At 50.5% G+C, this 13353-nt stretch overlaps 1 protein-coding gene across 1 annotated transcript in view; it reads right to left on the reverse strand.

The window, feature by feature from the left end:
- Positions 1-13353, reverse strand: part of GALNS (galactosamine (N-acetyl)-6-sulfatase) — a 43167-nt gene that overhangs the window by 3594 nt on the left and 26220 nt on the right. Inside the window, exons 12-13 of the mRNA XM_059857525.1 lie at positions 11305-11426; positions 2999-3116 (exon numbers count right to left, since the gene is read on the reverse strand). Of these exons, the coding sequence (XP_059713508.1) occupies positions 2999-3116; positions 11305-11426 (240 nt within the window). The remainder of the gene's footprint in view (positions 1-2998; positions 3117-11304; positions 11427-13353) is intronic.

A 13353-nucleotide genomic window follows, 5' to 3' on the forward strand; every position in this document is an offset into this window, starting at 1 on the left:
CTTGCTGGGATGCTGGTGACCCTCCTGTCCCTCCTGTGGCAGCACAGAGCAAGCAGAGCAGGAGGTTTTGGTGACAGCCCAGTTCTCCTGGGAGTCCAGGGGAGCTCCCACTCCCAGCACTGCAGTATCCAGGCACTGTCCTGAGGAGGCAAAAGGCAGCAGAAGGCCAAGGGTGTGAGAGAGATAAGAATGCTGGTATTTTAATGAGTGTTTTGATGGAGGAGTCCATGGGCAGAGGGAGCAGGAAGCATTCCTGAGACACCTCTTCCAGTGCCTGCACACCAAAACTGTTTGTTTGCCTTGTTTCCAGGTTTCTCGAGCTACCTGAATGTGTGGGACAGAAAAAGGAGATCCACTGCCAACCTCAGCTTCCAGAGGGATTCATGGAGGAAGGAATTTGGATAGATGAACATTTTTAATTTCATTGAGGTTTTGCCATTAAAAAATTGGGATTGTGGTCACGGGAAGGGCAGATAACACTTCCCATTCTGCCTTCAGGAATCTTTTGTGGCTCCCTCTCTCAGGTCTGCCCATCCATGGGACATTCCTGCTGTCCCCTGTTTAAGGCCAGTTCAACACTGACCTCTTGCCTTTCATTTTGCTGATTTTCACCCTGCAAGTATCTCTGTTTCCTTGGAATTAAATTCCTATGGAAAAGAAATGCTCAACCCCAGGAAAAAAACCACTGGAGCAGGTTTTTGTTCCATGGAGCTGACAACAGATGGCAGTGAGACACCAGCAATTCCTGCAGAGGAGCAGACACAGAGGGAGCTGTGCTGGAGCCACCTCTGCACCGAGGGCTCCGCAGGCTTTCTGAACAATTAATGTCGTTTTCTAAATCTGTTGCTCTGGTTTAAAATGTGCAGCCACGGCTGGAAAATTCAGAGCACTCTGCAGAAGGAACTGAGAGCCAAAGGAACACATGAGCTGCAATGTCTGTTCTTTTGAAGAAGCAGAACGATAAAGGGTCTGTGCTGCCTCCCGCAGCCCCGGCCCCGCTGCTGGGCTGAGCCGGGAGCCCCGGGGACACCACGTGTGCCAGAGCCAGCCCCGAGCTGCAGGAACAGCCTCTCCCACACCTGCACAGCAGGAAAACCCAGCAGAGCTGCCTCTGGGGGAGCTCCCTGGACAATGGGATCCGGCACAGATGGGCTGCAAACACCTCCCTGCTCCTGCTGCCATCGCTGCTCTGCAGGAGCTGCTCAATGATCCACCTGCTGTCCTGGAATCCTGCAATGCCTGGGTGGGAAGGGACCTCAAAGCCCCTCCAGTGCCACCTCTGCCATGACAGGGACACCTTCCACTGTCCCAGGTGCTCCCAGCCCTGTCCAGCCTGGCCTTGGGCACTGCCAGGGATCCAGGGGCAGCCCCAGCTGCTCTGGGCACCCTGTGCCAGGGCCTCACACCCTGCCAGGAACAATTCCCAATTCCCAATCTCCCATCCTGCCCTGCCCTCTGGCAGTGGGAGCCATTCCCTGTGCCCTTGGACACTTCCTTGAACACTTCCACACACTTTGTTTATGTGCAAGTAAAGACAATTCTCCTCCTCTCTCCCAAAAACATCAAACACCCTTATCAAATAATCAGGTAGCAGGAGATAGTGGCAGTAAATTATCTCCCAGCATCCCCAAAACCAGATTCAGCCCCCAGTCCACCCAGCAATATAATCACTCCCTAAAGGTTTGCACATCTCATTTCTGCTCTCCAAAGGCAGCAATCTGCTGCCTGAGATTTTGGTGCAGTGACCATGGAGTTACCCTGTGAGGAGTGTACACACACTGGAAAACTCACTGTGCTTCCTGCTGGGACTGAAACATTTCTCCTGGGACTAGGATCCCCCCAGCCCACTGATGGCCATCCTTTGGGCAGCAGTTTTGGAAGAAAAGCCTTTGCAGTGCAGGGCTCTGGCAGCAGCCAGGCCCTGGGGACAGGGCCTGAATCCAAAAGGTCCCAGAGGAGCAGAGAACAGTATTTATTAAGGGAAAAGTTGAATAAGGAAAGAAAACAACACAGAAACAATGGGCCCTCAAATCTTTTTCCTATTTAACATCCAAAAATACAGAGATGGGACAAAGCTAAGGGAGATCTTTGCCTTGTTACTGAGGGGACACAGCTCTTTGCTGGTGACAGACCAGAGGCAGCAGGTTCTGACTGATTCAGGAGATTATTTATTTATTTATTTATTTATTTATTTATTTATTATCAGGAAGATTTTGCCTGTTACTATTTTGTAACAGCCTGTTACAAGATTTTGTCTGTAAGAAGATTTTGCCTGTTACTATTTTGTCTGTCAGCCCACAGACACATTCCCTCGGATACACAACCTCCTGTCAAGTGACAACCTCCCCCAGATTATCCAGTTCCTCTCCCAGGTTCTCAACAAACCAAGCAGTGCTTGACAGGGAAGCCAAACTGTAACTTTCCAACAGGAGACTTGAAAGAGAAAACGGAACTGAAAAAGTTCCATTTCAATAAAGACTTGGGAAAATTCAGGCATGGGGGGAATTGCAGAAGACAGAGCAAGACCAAAGATACAGCACTGAAAACGTCCCATAGAAGACTCAAAACAAAGAGGGCAGGGACAGATGGGATATTGGGGAAAGTTCCTCCCTGTGAGGGTGGCAGGCCTTGGCACAGCTGCCCAGAGCAGCTGGGGCTGCCCCTGGATCCCTGGCAGTGCCCCAGGCCAGGCTGGACAGGGCTTGGAGCAGCCTGGGACAGTGGGAGGTGTCCCTGCCATGGCAGGGGTGGCACTGCATGAGCTCTAAGATCCCTTCCCACCCAAACCACTGCAGGATTCCAGGATTCCAGGGTTTTGGGAACTGCAGAAGGGGATTAGAAAGGAGAGGGATCTGCCCTGTCTCTAAGCAAGGAAGCCCCCAGCAGGTGACAGTGCATCTCTCCTCCCTCCCCTCCCACCACTGACAGTTTATGAAACCTTTACAAAATGTATTTCAGTCCAAGGAGCCCCCAGAGCATTTGTGCTTCAGGCACTCACCATGACAGCCTGGTCACACACGTTCAGCTGGGGCTGGCCTGGCACCAGGGTGGCCTTGTGCTGCTGCACCAGCCCTGAGATGTGCTCCACAGCCTGCTGGTACTCCTCACTGGCAAAGCTGCAGGGGGAAAAGCACAGGGGTTACTGCTGGGGCTTCCTCTGGTGTCCAACAGGAGGAGGAGATGATCAAACATGCTGCCAGCTGCCCACGGGTCTGCAGGGAATGAAATCCAGGCTGGCAGGGTGCAGGTGCTCTGCTCAGGGCAACAAGGATGGCAGTGCCTTGTCCTCCCCAGAAATCACCTGGCTTCAGAGCAGCTCAGCCTCCCAGACTGCTGCTCCAGGGGCCCCAAATGTTCCCTCCTCGTGCAGATCTGCTAGGAGCTCATGTGGGCTCCCAAGGGAATTGTCTTAGCAAATAAAAGGGCATTTCTGGGTTTTCCCTTCAATGATCATCCAGGGACACTTCCCAGACACAGGACAAACACCTTCCCAGACAGCTTAGGACAGGAATTTCCCAAGGCAGCCCTTCCAGCGTGTCCCACCTGAGGTCAGCAGCTCTCCCCACTCTCCCCCCCCTTCCAAGAGCTCTCCAGAACACCTGCCCTTGCAGGGAAGAGAAGGCAATGTCAATATTTTGTTTTACAAGAGTGTTCTCAGGAAGGATTGCAAACACAACCCCGGGCCAGTTAAACTCCACAACCACCAAGGAAATGAACTAAAATTATGCAAACAGAGAGGAGAAGAATAGAAGGGCCTTGTCCAAGACAAGAATACCTCCCCCATTCCACAAAATGCTGAGTTTCTGCCCCATCCACATTCCTCCACTAGAGCTTGATTATTCCAAGCTGGGAGCCATCTGCCATGCCCCAAAATGTGGTTCTGAATGACCAGATCCTGACCCACCTGATTCCTCCAGCAGCTATTTGGAGTGGCTCAGGGTGCACTTCACTGATCTCAAGTATTTCTAAAAAGCAGGATTGCTAACAAAGATCTCTCTTTGTCCATCACGTGAAGAGTCACTTAAAAACCACCAAGAACCCCACAGAGAGCGGCAAATTCCTTGTGAAGATAAAAGAAACAATGCAGCTGGGTCCTGACCTCGGGCTCCCCTGCTCCCAGGCCAAGCTGGCCAGCAGCCCCATACTCCAGCTAATTTCCTTCTTTGCAAAACAATCACATTTGGAAGGCCAGCGATGTGCCAAGCGTTTCCAGTAAACCCTATAAATATCCCAGCTGGGCAGGCAGCCAGGGGGAGGCTGATTGTGGGGCTGGGCTGATACAGAGCAGGAAGGGAACGTGGGATGAGGAGCTGGAGCTGCTGCTCTCACACCCAGCTGCCTGGATCCTGCTGGAGAGAGCTGAAGGGACCACCCTGAAATCCAGAGGATCCCGAGAAGCTCCCGAATTTCACAGAATCCGACAATTCTGGAATGGTTTGGGTGGGAGGAGATTTACAGCCCATCTCATCCCACCCCCTGCCATGGCAGGGACACCTTCCACCATCCCAGGCTGCTCCCAGCCCTGTCCAGCCTGGCCTTGGGCACTGCCAGGGATGCAGGGGCAGCCCCAGCTGCTCTGGGCAGCTGTGCCAGGGCCTGCCCACCCTCACAGCCAGGAATTCCTTCCCAATGTCCATCTATCCCTGCTCCATGGAGGATGGTTTTCTTTTCCTGACCCCATGGAAATCCCCATTCCACGGGGGTTGGTTTTCCTGCCTTGGCTCCATGGCTCAGCTTTATCTCAGATATTCCTGTGCAGCTCCACAACATGCCCCAAAATCCCACATCCATGGATTTGTGAAGTATTTACTGACTGCACAGGAGTTAAAACTGCCTCCAGCCCTAAGCAAGTGCATTTTGAGACAAAATCTGCAAGAGTGCCTGGAATTTGCATGTAAAATGGGGTTAATTACCTCCTGGTAATCAGCCAGAGCTGTTGAGGGAGCTGGGAACCTCTCCTACCTGGAGTCCCATCCCTTCCTGGAGTGCCTATGCAGGCCTGGGCTGCAAGGCCAGGTTTGCTGCATTCCCTGCTCCAAAAAGAGGTGGAATTATCTGTCCAGGTGTCTGGGCACCATTGTCTGGGAGGAGCAGCCTCCAGGGCGAGCTGCATTTCCTATTCCAGCTCAGCAATCCCGGGAAGGAGGGCTGGGAATAGCACTGCAAGGAGGAGAGGGTGAGCAGGTGGTGTTGTGAGGAGCTTGCTAAAAGAGATCCCCCAGCGTCCATGAAATTATTCCAGGCTCAGAAGGAGGGAGCAGAGTGGACAAAGTCCAGGGTCATTACACTAATTGACACTTTACCTCCGGGAAGTCCCTGGAGATGCAATCAGGGCTGGATTGGAGAGCAGGGTCCCAGGCACAGGTGTGGGCTGTGCTTCCTTCATTTACTGTAATTGTGCCTTGGCAATCTGCTCCATCCTCCCCCCACAGCTCCTGGAACCTGCTCTGCTGCTTAACCCCAGCGTGCCCTCCCAGCAAAGCCAGCTCTGCAGGGAGGAGGGCTGGTCTCACCCAGAGGCAAACTCTGCTCTAAGCCCTGCTCCTCGGGGTTCCACCTGCAGGGATGGCTCTCTGCACCCTCAAACAGATCAGCACCCAAATAAATGCAGGAGCATTTCCAGCAGGATTTCAGGATGTTTGTTTTACACCTCATGATTCACACTGTCTGTCCTGGGGGTGATGGGGCTGTGGTGAAACTGAGAGGAGTGGGACAAAATGGGAATGATATTTTATAAAAACTCCCATAATGGCAGTCACAAAAACCTGACAAAAGGCTCTAGACTGGGCTTGGAGCAGCCAAAGGTGATGAGTTTTCACAGCTTAAAAGGCCCCTTCCAATCCACACCATTCCAGGATTCCATGGTTCTAGGAACAGCAGCTCTCAGACTGATATGAAGTTATGGGAAGAGCATAAAACGTGGCTAATGATACTTTACTTCCTTCTCCCCTGGAATTATTTTAATTAAAACCATTATTTTTAATTCTGAAATACACCCAGATTCTGATAATTTGATTTTATCTGTTATCAGTGCTTTGAGGCTTCGCAGCACCGTGGTATCCAAGTCTTGATCTTGTCTTATTACTCAGTCTTCCTCAGTTCCTCTCTTCTATTATCAAGTTTATTTGCAATTTAAGATCTGCACAATGCAGGAGGCAGAGACAGGTTTGGGGCTCTGCTGCTGGAATTACTGGAGAGACTCAGAGGAACCAAAGGAAAACAAATGAGGAACCAAAGGCTGAAGGTGGCCCTTACCCTGAGTCACCCCTGGTCCAGCAGCATTTTGGGGCCAGATGCATCCCTGGAGGCATGAGGGGCATGTGGCCACGGGAAACCTTGGAATTCCAGAATCAGCCAGGCTGGAAAAGGCCTCCAAGGTGGGAGAGCCCAAGCTGTGATGATCAGCACACTCCCTGCAGCCAGGAGATGTGGTGGTGCTGGTCCTCCAGCTGCTCACCTGTTTTCATGGAAGTTCTCCCTCCCCATCTCCCAGAATCCTGGATTTCACTGCCAGGAACCCCAGCACTGAAATGGCAAAGGGGATAAAGGAGTGAGGAGTAAAGCCTCCATCTGGGGGGGAACAGGTGACAGAAATAACAGCTATCCACTGATCCTGCTGCTGGCTGCTCCTGTGCAATTCCTGAACTTTCATTTTCTGAATCACAATTTATGTTCTCTGTTCTTCTGGCCACTTTTCTAGCTGCAGCACTGCCTGGACCTGTCAGTGGAGATGATGATGATGAAGATGATGGCATCCATGTCCAACTGCATTTTACATTTTTCCAGCAGTTTGTGCATGTTTTTTCTCCCAATACTCCTTTTCATGCAGCATGGCTCCACCCAGAACACCTGAGGGCTGTGGGCTGATGAAGCATGAGCTCCAGGTTGGTCCCAGACCCTGGGAAAGGGCAGCCAGGGACCCAGAGGTGTCTGTGCCCATGCCCAGTCTCCAGGCTGATGATTCTCCTCCACAGGTGGGTTTTATTTCCCCCTCTTCCCTCCAGCTGGCTCCCCTGCTTCTTCCCACCTTGCTGCAGCCAGTCCCAGCGTGCTTGGTGCTCCATGGTTGTTACTGCCACCTCTGAGGCTCCACAGCCACAATTTCCACATTTTAGTGTCACCTCTGCTGTGGCAGCTGCTAATTCACCCTGCAATGCAGCTGGTACCATCTCTCTCTTTTCCAAGATGAGGAGTCAGCACCTCCCCCAGGCACAATCCTTGCTCTTTGTTATTATTCACATTTTCCCCCCTGTTTTGCACCTTCTCTCTCTTCCCCACAGCCAGGTTTGTGCCCTGAGCACTGAGGTGAGACTGGCAACTTTTCTGTCAGATCCTTTCCCCTTTAGCTTCCCTTCAGGAGCTCCTTCCCTTTTTTTTCTGGCTCCATAACCACTGCAATTACCTCTCTGATGATTTCCTGAATTTTCCATCTGCTCGAAATAGGCACTTGTGAGCTCTCTTCTTAATTAATGTGTTCTAAAATCATTATGTTCATCAACCAAGCCTTATCACTTCCATTTTCTTCCATAATAGTAAAATCCATTGCCCTAAGTAAAACACAGGAATTTTGATGTTCATAATTCAATAAACTCCTTGCTCAGAGCAGAAGCTGCTGCAAACCTGGAGTAACAACAAGGTGTGAGCAGGCTGTGCTCACCCTGCCCTCACTTGTTACTAAGCTTTGCACCTCTGGCTCAAACTGGCAGCATTTCAGAGATTTCTGTTATAAATTCCTTGGCTTCAAAACACTTTCTCCACTTCAGGCTGCATTAGGTATTTTACTAACTGAATTTTTAGCTGTGCCAGCTTTGCTTTTAGATATATATATTTATATATCTGTAAATATAAAAATATAAATACAAAATATTTTATATATATATAAAAATCACTATGCAGTACTTTAGTAAATGTCTGTATAAACAATAATCTGACTCAGATAATAAAACTGGCAACTGCTTGTGGAGATGGTACCAACAGATAATTTTGCTGAATTTGTCACATTGGAGAAACAAGTTCCCTCTGTGGTACTTAGCACACACACCACAGCTCAAAGATAACAGAATCTGGCCAAGGAAAAAACCTATCAGATCTTTTAGTTCTGCATTTGGATAAATTTGGTAACAAGGGCAGTTATTGCATCCAGGGAGGAAACAAAGCCCTGCTCAGACTCAGGGAAATGCTTCTGCTTTCTGTGCTGCCCCTCACACATTCTTGCTTACAGTTTAAAGTTGAGAGCTATAAAAAAAGAGAGATTTTCTGTCCCCAGCCTGCACTGACCTGGGTGACAAAAAGGCACAGAGGGCTCAGCTCTCACCACCAAGGATGAGGTGACTCCTACACAAGGGTCCAAAGGGGCTCCAGGAGAGCTGGGGAGGGACTGGGGAGAAGGGAGGGAGGGACAGGACACAGGGAATGGCTCCCAGTGCCAGAGGGCAGGGCTGGATGGGACATTGGGAATTAGGAATTGTTCCCTGGAGGGTGGGCAGGCCCTGGCACAGAGTGCCAGAGCAGCTGGGGCTGCCCCTGGATCCCTGGCAGTGCCCAAGGCCAGGCTGGATGGGAGCTGGAGCAGCCTGGGATGGTGGGAGGTGTCCCTGCCATGGCAGGGGTGGCACTGGATGGGCTTTCAGGTTCCTCCAAGCCAACCCATTCCAGGATCCCAGGATATTTCAAGGCAAAGGAGCAAACACAACTGTGTCCCTTGGCAGAAGATGGGGGGCAGAGGGGGTCCAGGTTAGTGGCACTTGATGGTCCTAAGGGTCCAATCTTAAACATTCCCTGAATCTCTAAAGCTGCAGCCTTGGAGAACTGTCCCTGTGTGTCCTGCACGTGCAGTGTCCCACCCCTGCAGGTCAGGGGTGGTGCTGCAGGTGACTGAGCTGCTGATTCCTGGGATTCCCTGGCTCTGAGTTCCCAAACACAGAAGCAGTGAATCCCTCTGGAGGTGCATGTGATGCCAGGCCCTCCTGAGCAGCAGGGACACCCACTGCTGGTGGCTTTGCACGTGGCCCTGCTCCAAACTCATGTAAATCAAGAGAGATGACAGATTATTGAAATCATTTCAAGGGAGAAGAAAAGGCTGCACTAAATAAGGAATAAATGTAATAAAAAGTGAGCAAAAGCAGGCAGGGAGAACAGAGGCAGCACGTAGGGACAGACAGATGCAGGCTGGGAGCAGGATGCTGGATTCCCTTTGGAGAAATATTAGTGTGGGGACTCCCAGCAGGCTCCCTGCCAAGGGGGATAATTAAGCTAAATAAAAATACACACCAGGAACAGCTCCACAAATGAGGATAATTTAATTACCACATTCGATAGAGCAGACCCACTTCCCATGAGTTTTCCATTGTGACCAGAGAGGAGACAATAGCAGCAGAATGTGCTGGAGAAGGGAAGAGTGGTGTGCTAAAACCAGGGTTTCTATTAGGGGCTGCATAATAAACACCAGCCCAGCTCTCCATAATCGGGTCATAATCTTGCCATAAAATTCAATCAGAGCAACAGCTTGTGAATATCCAAAAAATCAATGCAGCCATATGAGAAATGATTGCAGTTGGAACCCTGGAATTTATTTCAGTGCTCACTCCAGGGTGGTGGGAAGGAGCAGTGGAATCACAGGGAAGCAGGTGCTGCAAACACCCCTGAGGGAAGAGCTCCTCTGCCTCAAATCCAGAGGAAACACAAGCAGTGCCACAGAAGCCCAAAATCACAGAGTATTTAGGGCTGAGAGTTCTAGAGCTCATCCAGTGCAGCCCCCTGGCAGGGCAGGGTGACCTGGAGCAGGTGACAAAGGTGACACACACACAGCAGGCAAGCTACAGCTCAGTTACTGCTACCCATTTTTTTTTCATTTTTGGAAAAAGAGATTATTTCTATACACTCATTTCTTAAAACAGAATCACAGAATCCTGGAATGGTTTGGGTTGGAAGGGACCTTACAGCCCATCCAGTGCCACCCCTGCCATGGCAGGGACACCTTCCCCTGTCCCAGGCTGCTCCCAGCCCTGTCCAGCCTGGCCTTGGGCACTGCCAGGGATCCAGGGGCAGCCCCAGCTGCTCTGGGCACCAGGACCTCAGCACCCCCACAGCCAGGAATTTCTCCCCAATATCCCATCCATCCCTGACTCTGGAAGTGGGGAGCCATTCCCTGTGTCCTGTCCCTCCATCCCTTGGGAATGAAGCAGTTGTTTAATTCCCCTGGAATCCCAGCCTGCTTTGGTTTCACTGAGCTGTATTTACAGCCCTGGGGCAGCAGCTGTGCTCTGTTCATTAGTGCTGGAATGCAGTGGGAGCAGAGCCCCCAAAGAGCTTTACCCACTGCTGATGCCCCTCTAAAGTGCTCTGTTAAGTGAGAGAGAATGGAAACATTTTCCCTCCCCCCTCTCTCCAGTGAAAACACTCAGTGGACAGCACAGGCTCAGCTCCTCTGGAAGGAATGGGGTGAGTGTGTCCACTCAATTATTCAAACCAGCTGAGTAATTGCAGCCCTGTCAGCTCAGGAAACATCTCTGCCTCTCCAGGCTGCTGCACAACCCCAGTTCTGGGCAGGCAGTCCCAGCAGCTCCTGTTCCTCCTTGATTTATTTCCACACTCTCCCTGTCAGAGCCCCTGGAAGGGATGAGGCTGCGTGTCCCTGGATTTGCTGCAGGGAGGGAGGCAAGGAGGGAGGTGGGGACACCTTGGGAGCATTTTTGGAGGTGGCAGGGCTCTTTGTGGGCTCTGCTGCCTGCTGACTGCATAAATCCTTGTGGGAATCTCTCAGGGCATGGTGTGTGCCAGAGATAAATATTACAATAGCAGGCTTAGAGGAAAATGGATTCAGACAGCCAGGAGAGCCCGAGGAAGGAGCAGGATTGGGCACGAAGTCCTCCTGCTGAACACCCTCTGGAGAAGCTCCCTTAGCTGGGCTAGGAGACTGGAAGGTGACCAGTGTGCCCTCCAGAGACTCCAGCACCACACAGGTTATTTATTTCCCCCCTGGTCCCAGAGCTCCCCAGCAGCTCTGTTTGAACGTGCTGCACCCAGCCCTGGCCTGGCCAAAAAATTGGTGTTTCCCTCCTCCCCGAGGGGCTGCAGGACACACAACAGGAACAACCAGGCTGAGAGGTCCCTGTGCACAGCCCTCTCACCTGACCACCCAAACCCAAGGTTTTTGTTCCTTCTCCTGAGAAAAAGCCAGCAGGAAAGCCATTGTTTCCCAGCATGGCTTTCTGGGAGAGCTTTTAAGCAGATTTCAAGAACCAGCAAATAAATTCTGAACAGTGACACTGCTGAGTTTTCAGGACAGCCCATGAAGTGGCTCACCTTAAGGGGTACTTCTCCCCAGGGTCCCTGCCCAGGTGGAAGAGCAGGGGCAGGTAAGTGTGCTCCTCCTGGGTGTGTGTGGTCACTCCAGCCACGCTCTGGCCAGGACAGAAATCGATGCCCTGCAGGAAAAAGGAGAGATGTCATCAAAGGTGACGCAGGGCTGGCAGCAAAACTCGAGATGATGCCACTTTCTCCAGCAAAACACCAACAAACCTCAGGATTATTTTAAACCAAGAGTCCACTTCAACCTCCAAAACACATTCTGAGCTGCTGGGGTAAAATAAGGTGAGCAAGTGGTGTTGCACTAAGAGCTGAAGCAAGGCCGTGCATGCTTGTCTTATAAAAATATAATCCCAATAAAATATTCATTCAAATGAAATGGCAGAACAAAAGACAAAGAGGTGGAAGCATTTAATTATAAAAATTCTGCACGTGGAAAGGATTTTCTGGCTGGTTTTTCTGGCTTTGGAGAGCCCCAGGAAGATGGGATTGCTTGACACTTCTGATCAAAACCAAAACCCCAGGAGAGAGATCCAGACACCCTGAGAGGCAGCAGGCACCTGAAAACTCCCCTGCCAGCACCTGAAGGATCAGTTTCTCTGAGAAATGAAGCAAATCTGGTTAATTTTATAAAAACGGGTGTGTTTTCAGTTTGATTCATGGCAAGCTGGTTTTGAGGGACTCACCTGGGCATGACAGTGGGGATGGGAGTACTGCAGGAAGGGGAGACATTCCCACATTCCTGTCTCTGACCATCTGGGGGGGCACAAGGTGGGACTTTCCCTGCAGCAGCAGTGCACTTGAAGGGCTCAGCTCCTGGAAATGTCCTGAGGAAGCAGCTGGGAGCAGCAAGGGGTTAAATGCTGGCTGGGCACCAGAGCTGCCAGCTCTATCTGCCCCAGCCCTGCCAGCCCCCCTCCCTCCCTCCCCAGCCCTGATTTGCCAGTTGGGAGCTCCCTAATCCCTGGCCTGCAGCCTCCAGGGCCACCAGAGCCCATTTAAACCCAGCCAAGAGCCAAAAATGCAAAAGCACTCATTTCCCTGGGCAGGCAATAAAGCAGGGCCCCCCAGCCCAGCCCAGCCCCAAATGGACTTGTTAAAGCTGGGTTTTACAATTCCAGCCCCCACACTGTTCCTCACAATCCCAAAGTGCCCCCAGACATGGACAGAGACATGGAGAGCAGGTAAATGGGAATGCTTCAATGGAAGTGGGAAAGCAGCTGTAGCATTTGCTTATAAAACAAACTGAAAAGGCTCTCTACAGATGTTGGTAGGATTTGATTGGCAAACAATTTTCTAAAAATATCCCGTGTTTTTAATGGACAGCTGGTCAGTGGAGCAGTTAATATTCTGCTTTTCAATAAAGCAAGAAGTTTAGAAGCCCATGAAATCCCATTTATCTGCACAGGGCTATAGATTCCTGAAGCACTGACTGGAAAAATAAGGGAGTTGCTTGATAGGTTGGAGTGGCCCTACCAATAATGGACTTTAAGTGGATACAAAACTGATTGACCTTCCCACACCGTGATGCCACAGGCCTCTGAAACACACAGGGAAAAGAGATTTTTGTGGGTTTTTTTCCCCACAAAAGGACCAGTTAATGAAAAGGTATCAAAGCCTCCATAACATCCAAATTATAATTTGGATGCAAATCAAACAAGCAATTTAATTAAGAGCCTGCTAATTGGTACAATGCTCCTCGCTGCAAATGCTTCAGTGTGAAAGATTTTCGTCTCTGGGGGGTTTGTTTAGACATTGCTCTGTTTCTGTTTTATCTTGTGTTTCCCAGGAAATCCTTGTGGCCCAGACTCCAAAACACAATCCCAAAGATTCCCAGGAAAGAAAATGCTGGGACAATTTGCCTGATGCCACCAGCCCAAAGCCACCTGTCATTCTAATTTAAGCACTCAGCGCCCTCTTGAAAAGCAGTCTAATGGAGAAAAGTCAAATAAATAAATAGGTAAGTAAATAAAACCCCAAGAATACCATTTTAGGACATTTCTAAGACATTCCAACTTTATCCCTGCAAATAAAATGGAATATTAC

The sequence above is a fragment of the Haemorhous mexicanus genome, chromosome 12 (assembly GCF_027477595.1).
Source record: "Haemorhous mexicanus isolate bHaeMex1 chromosome 12, bHaeMex1.pri, whole genome shotgun sequence".
In the NCBI taxonomy this organism is placed as follows: Eukaryota; Metazoa; Chordata; class Aves; order Passeriformes; family Fringillidae; genus Haemorhous; species Haemorhous mexicanus.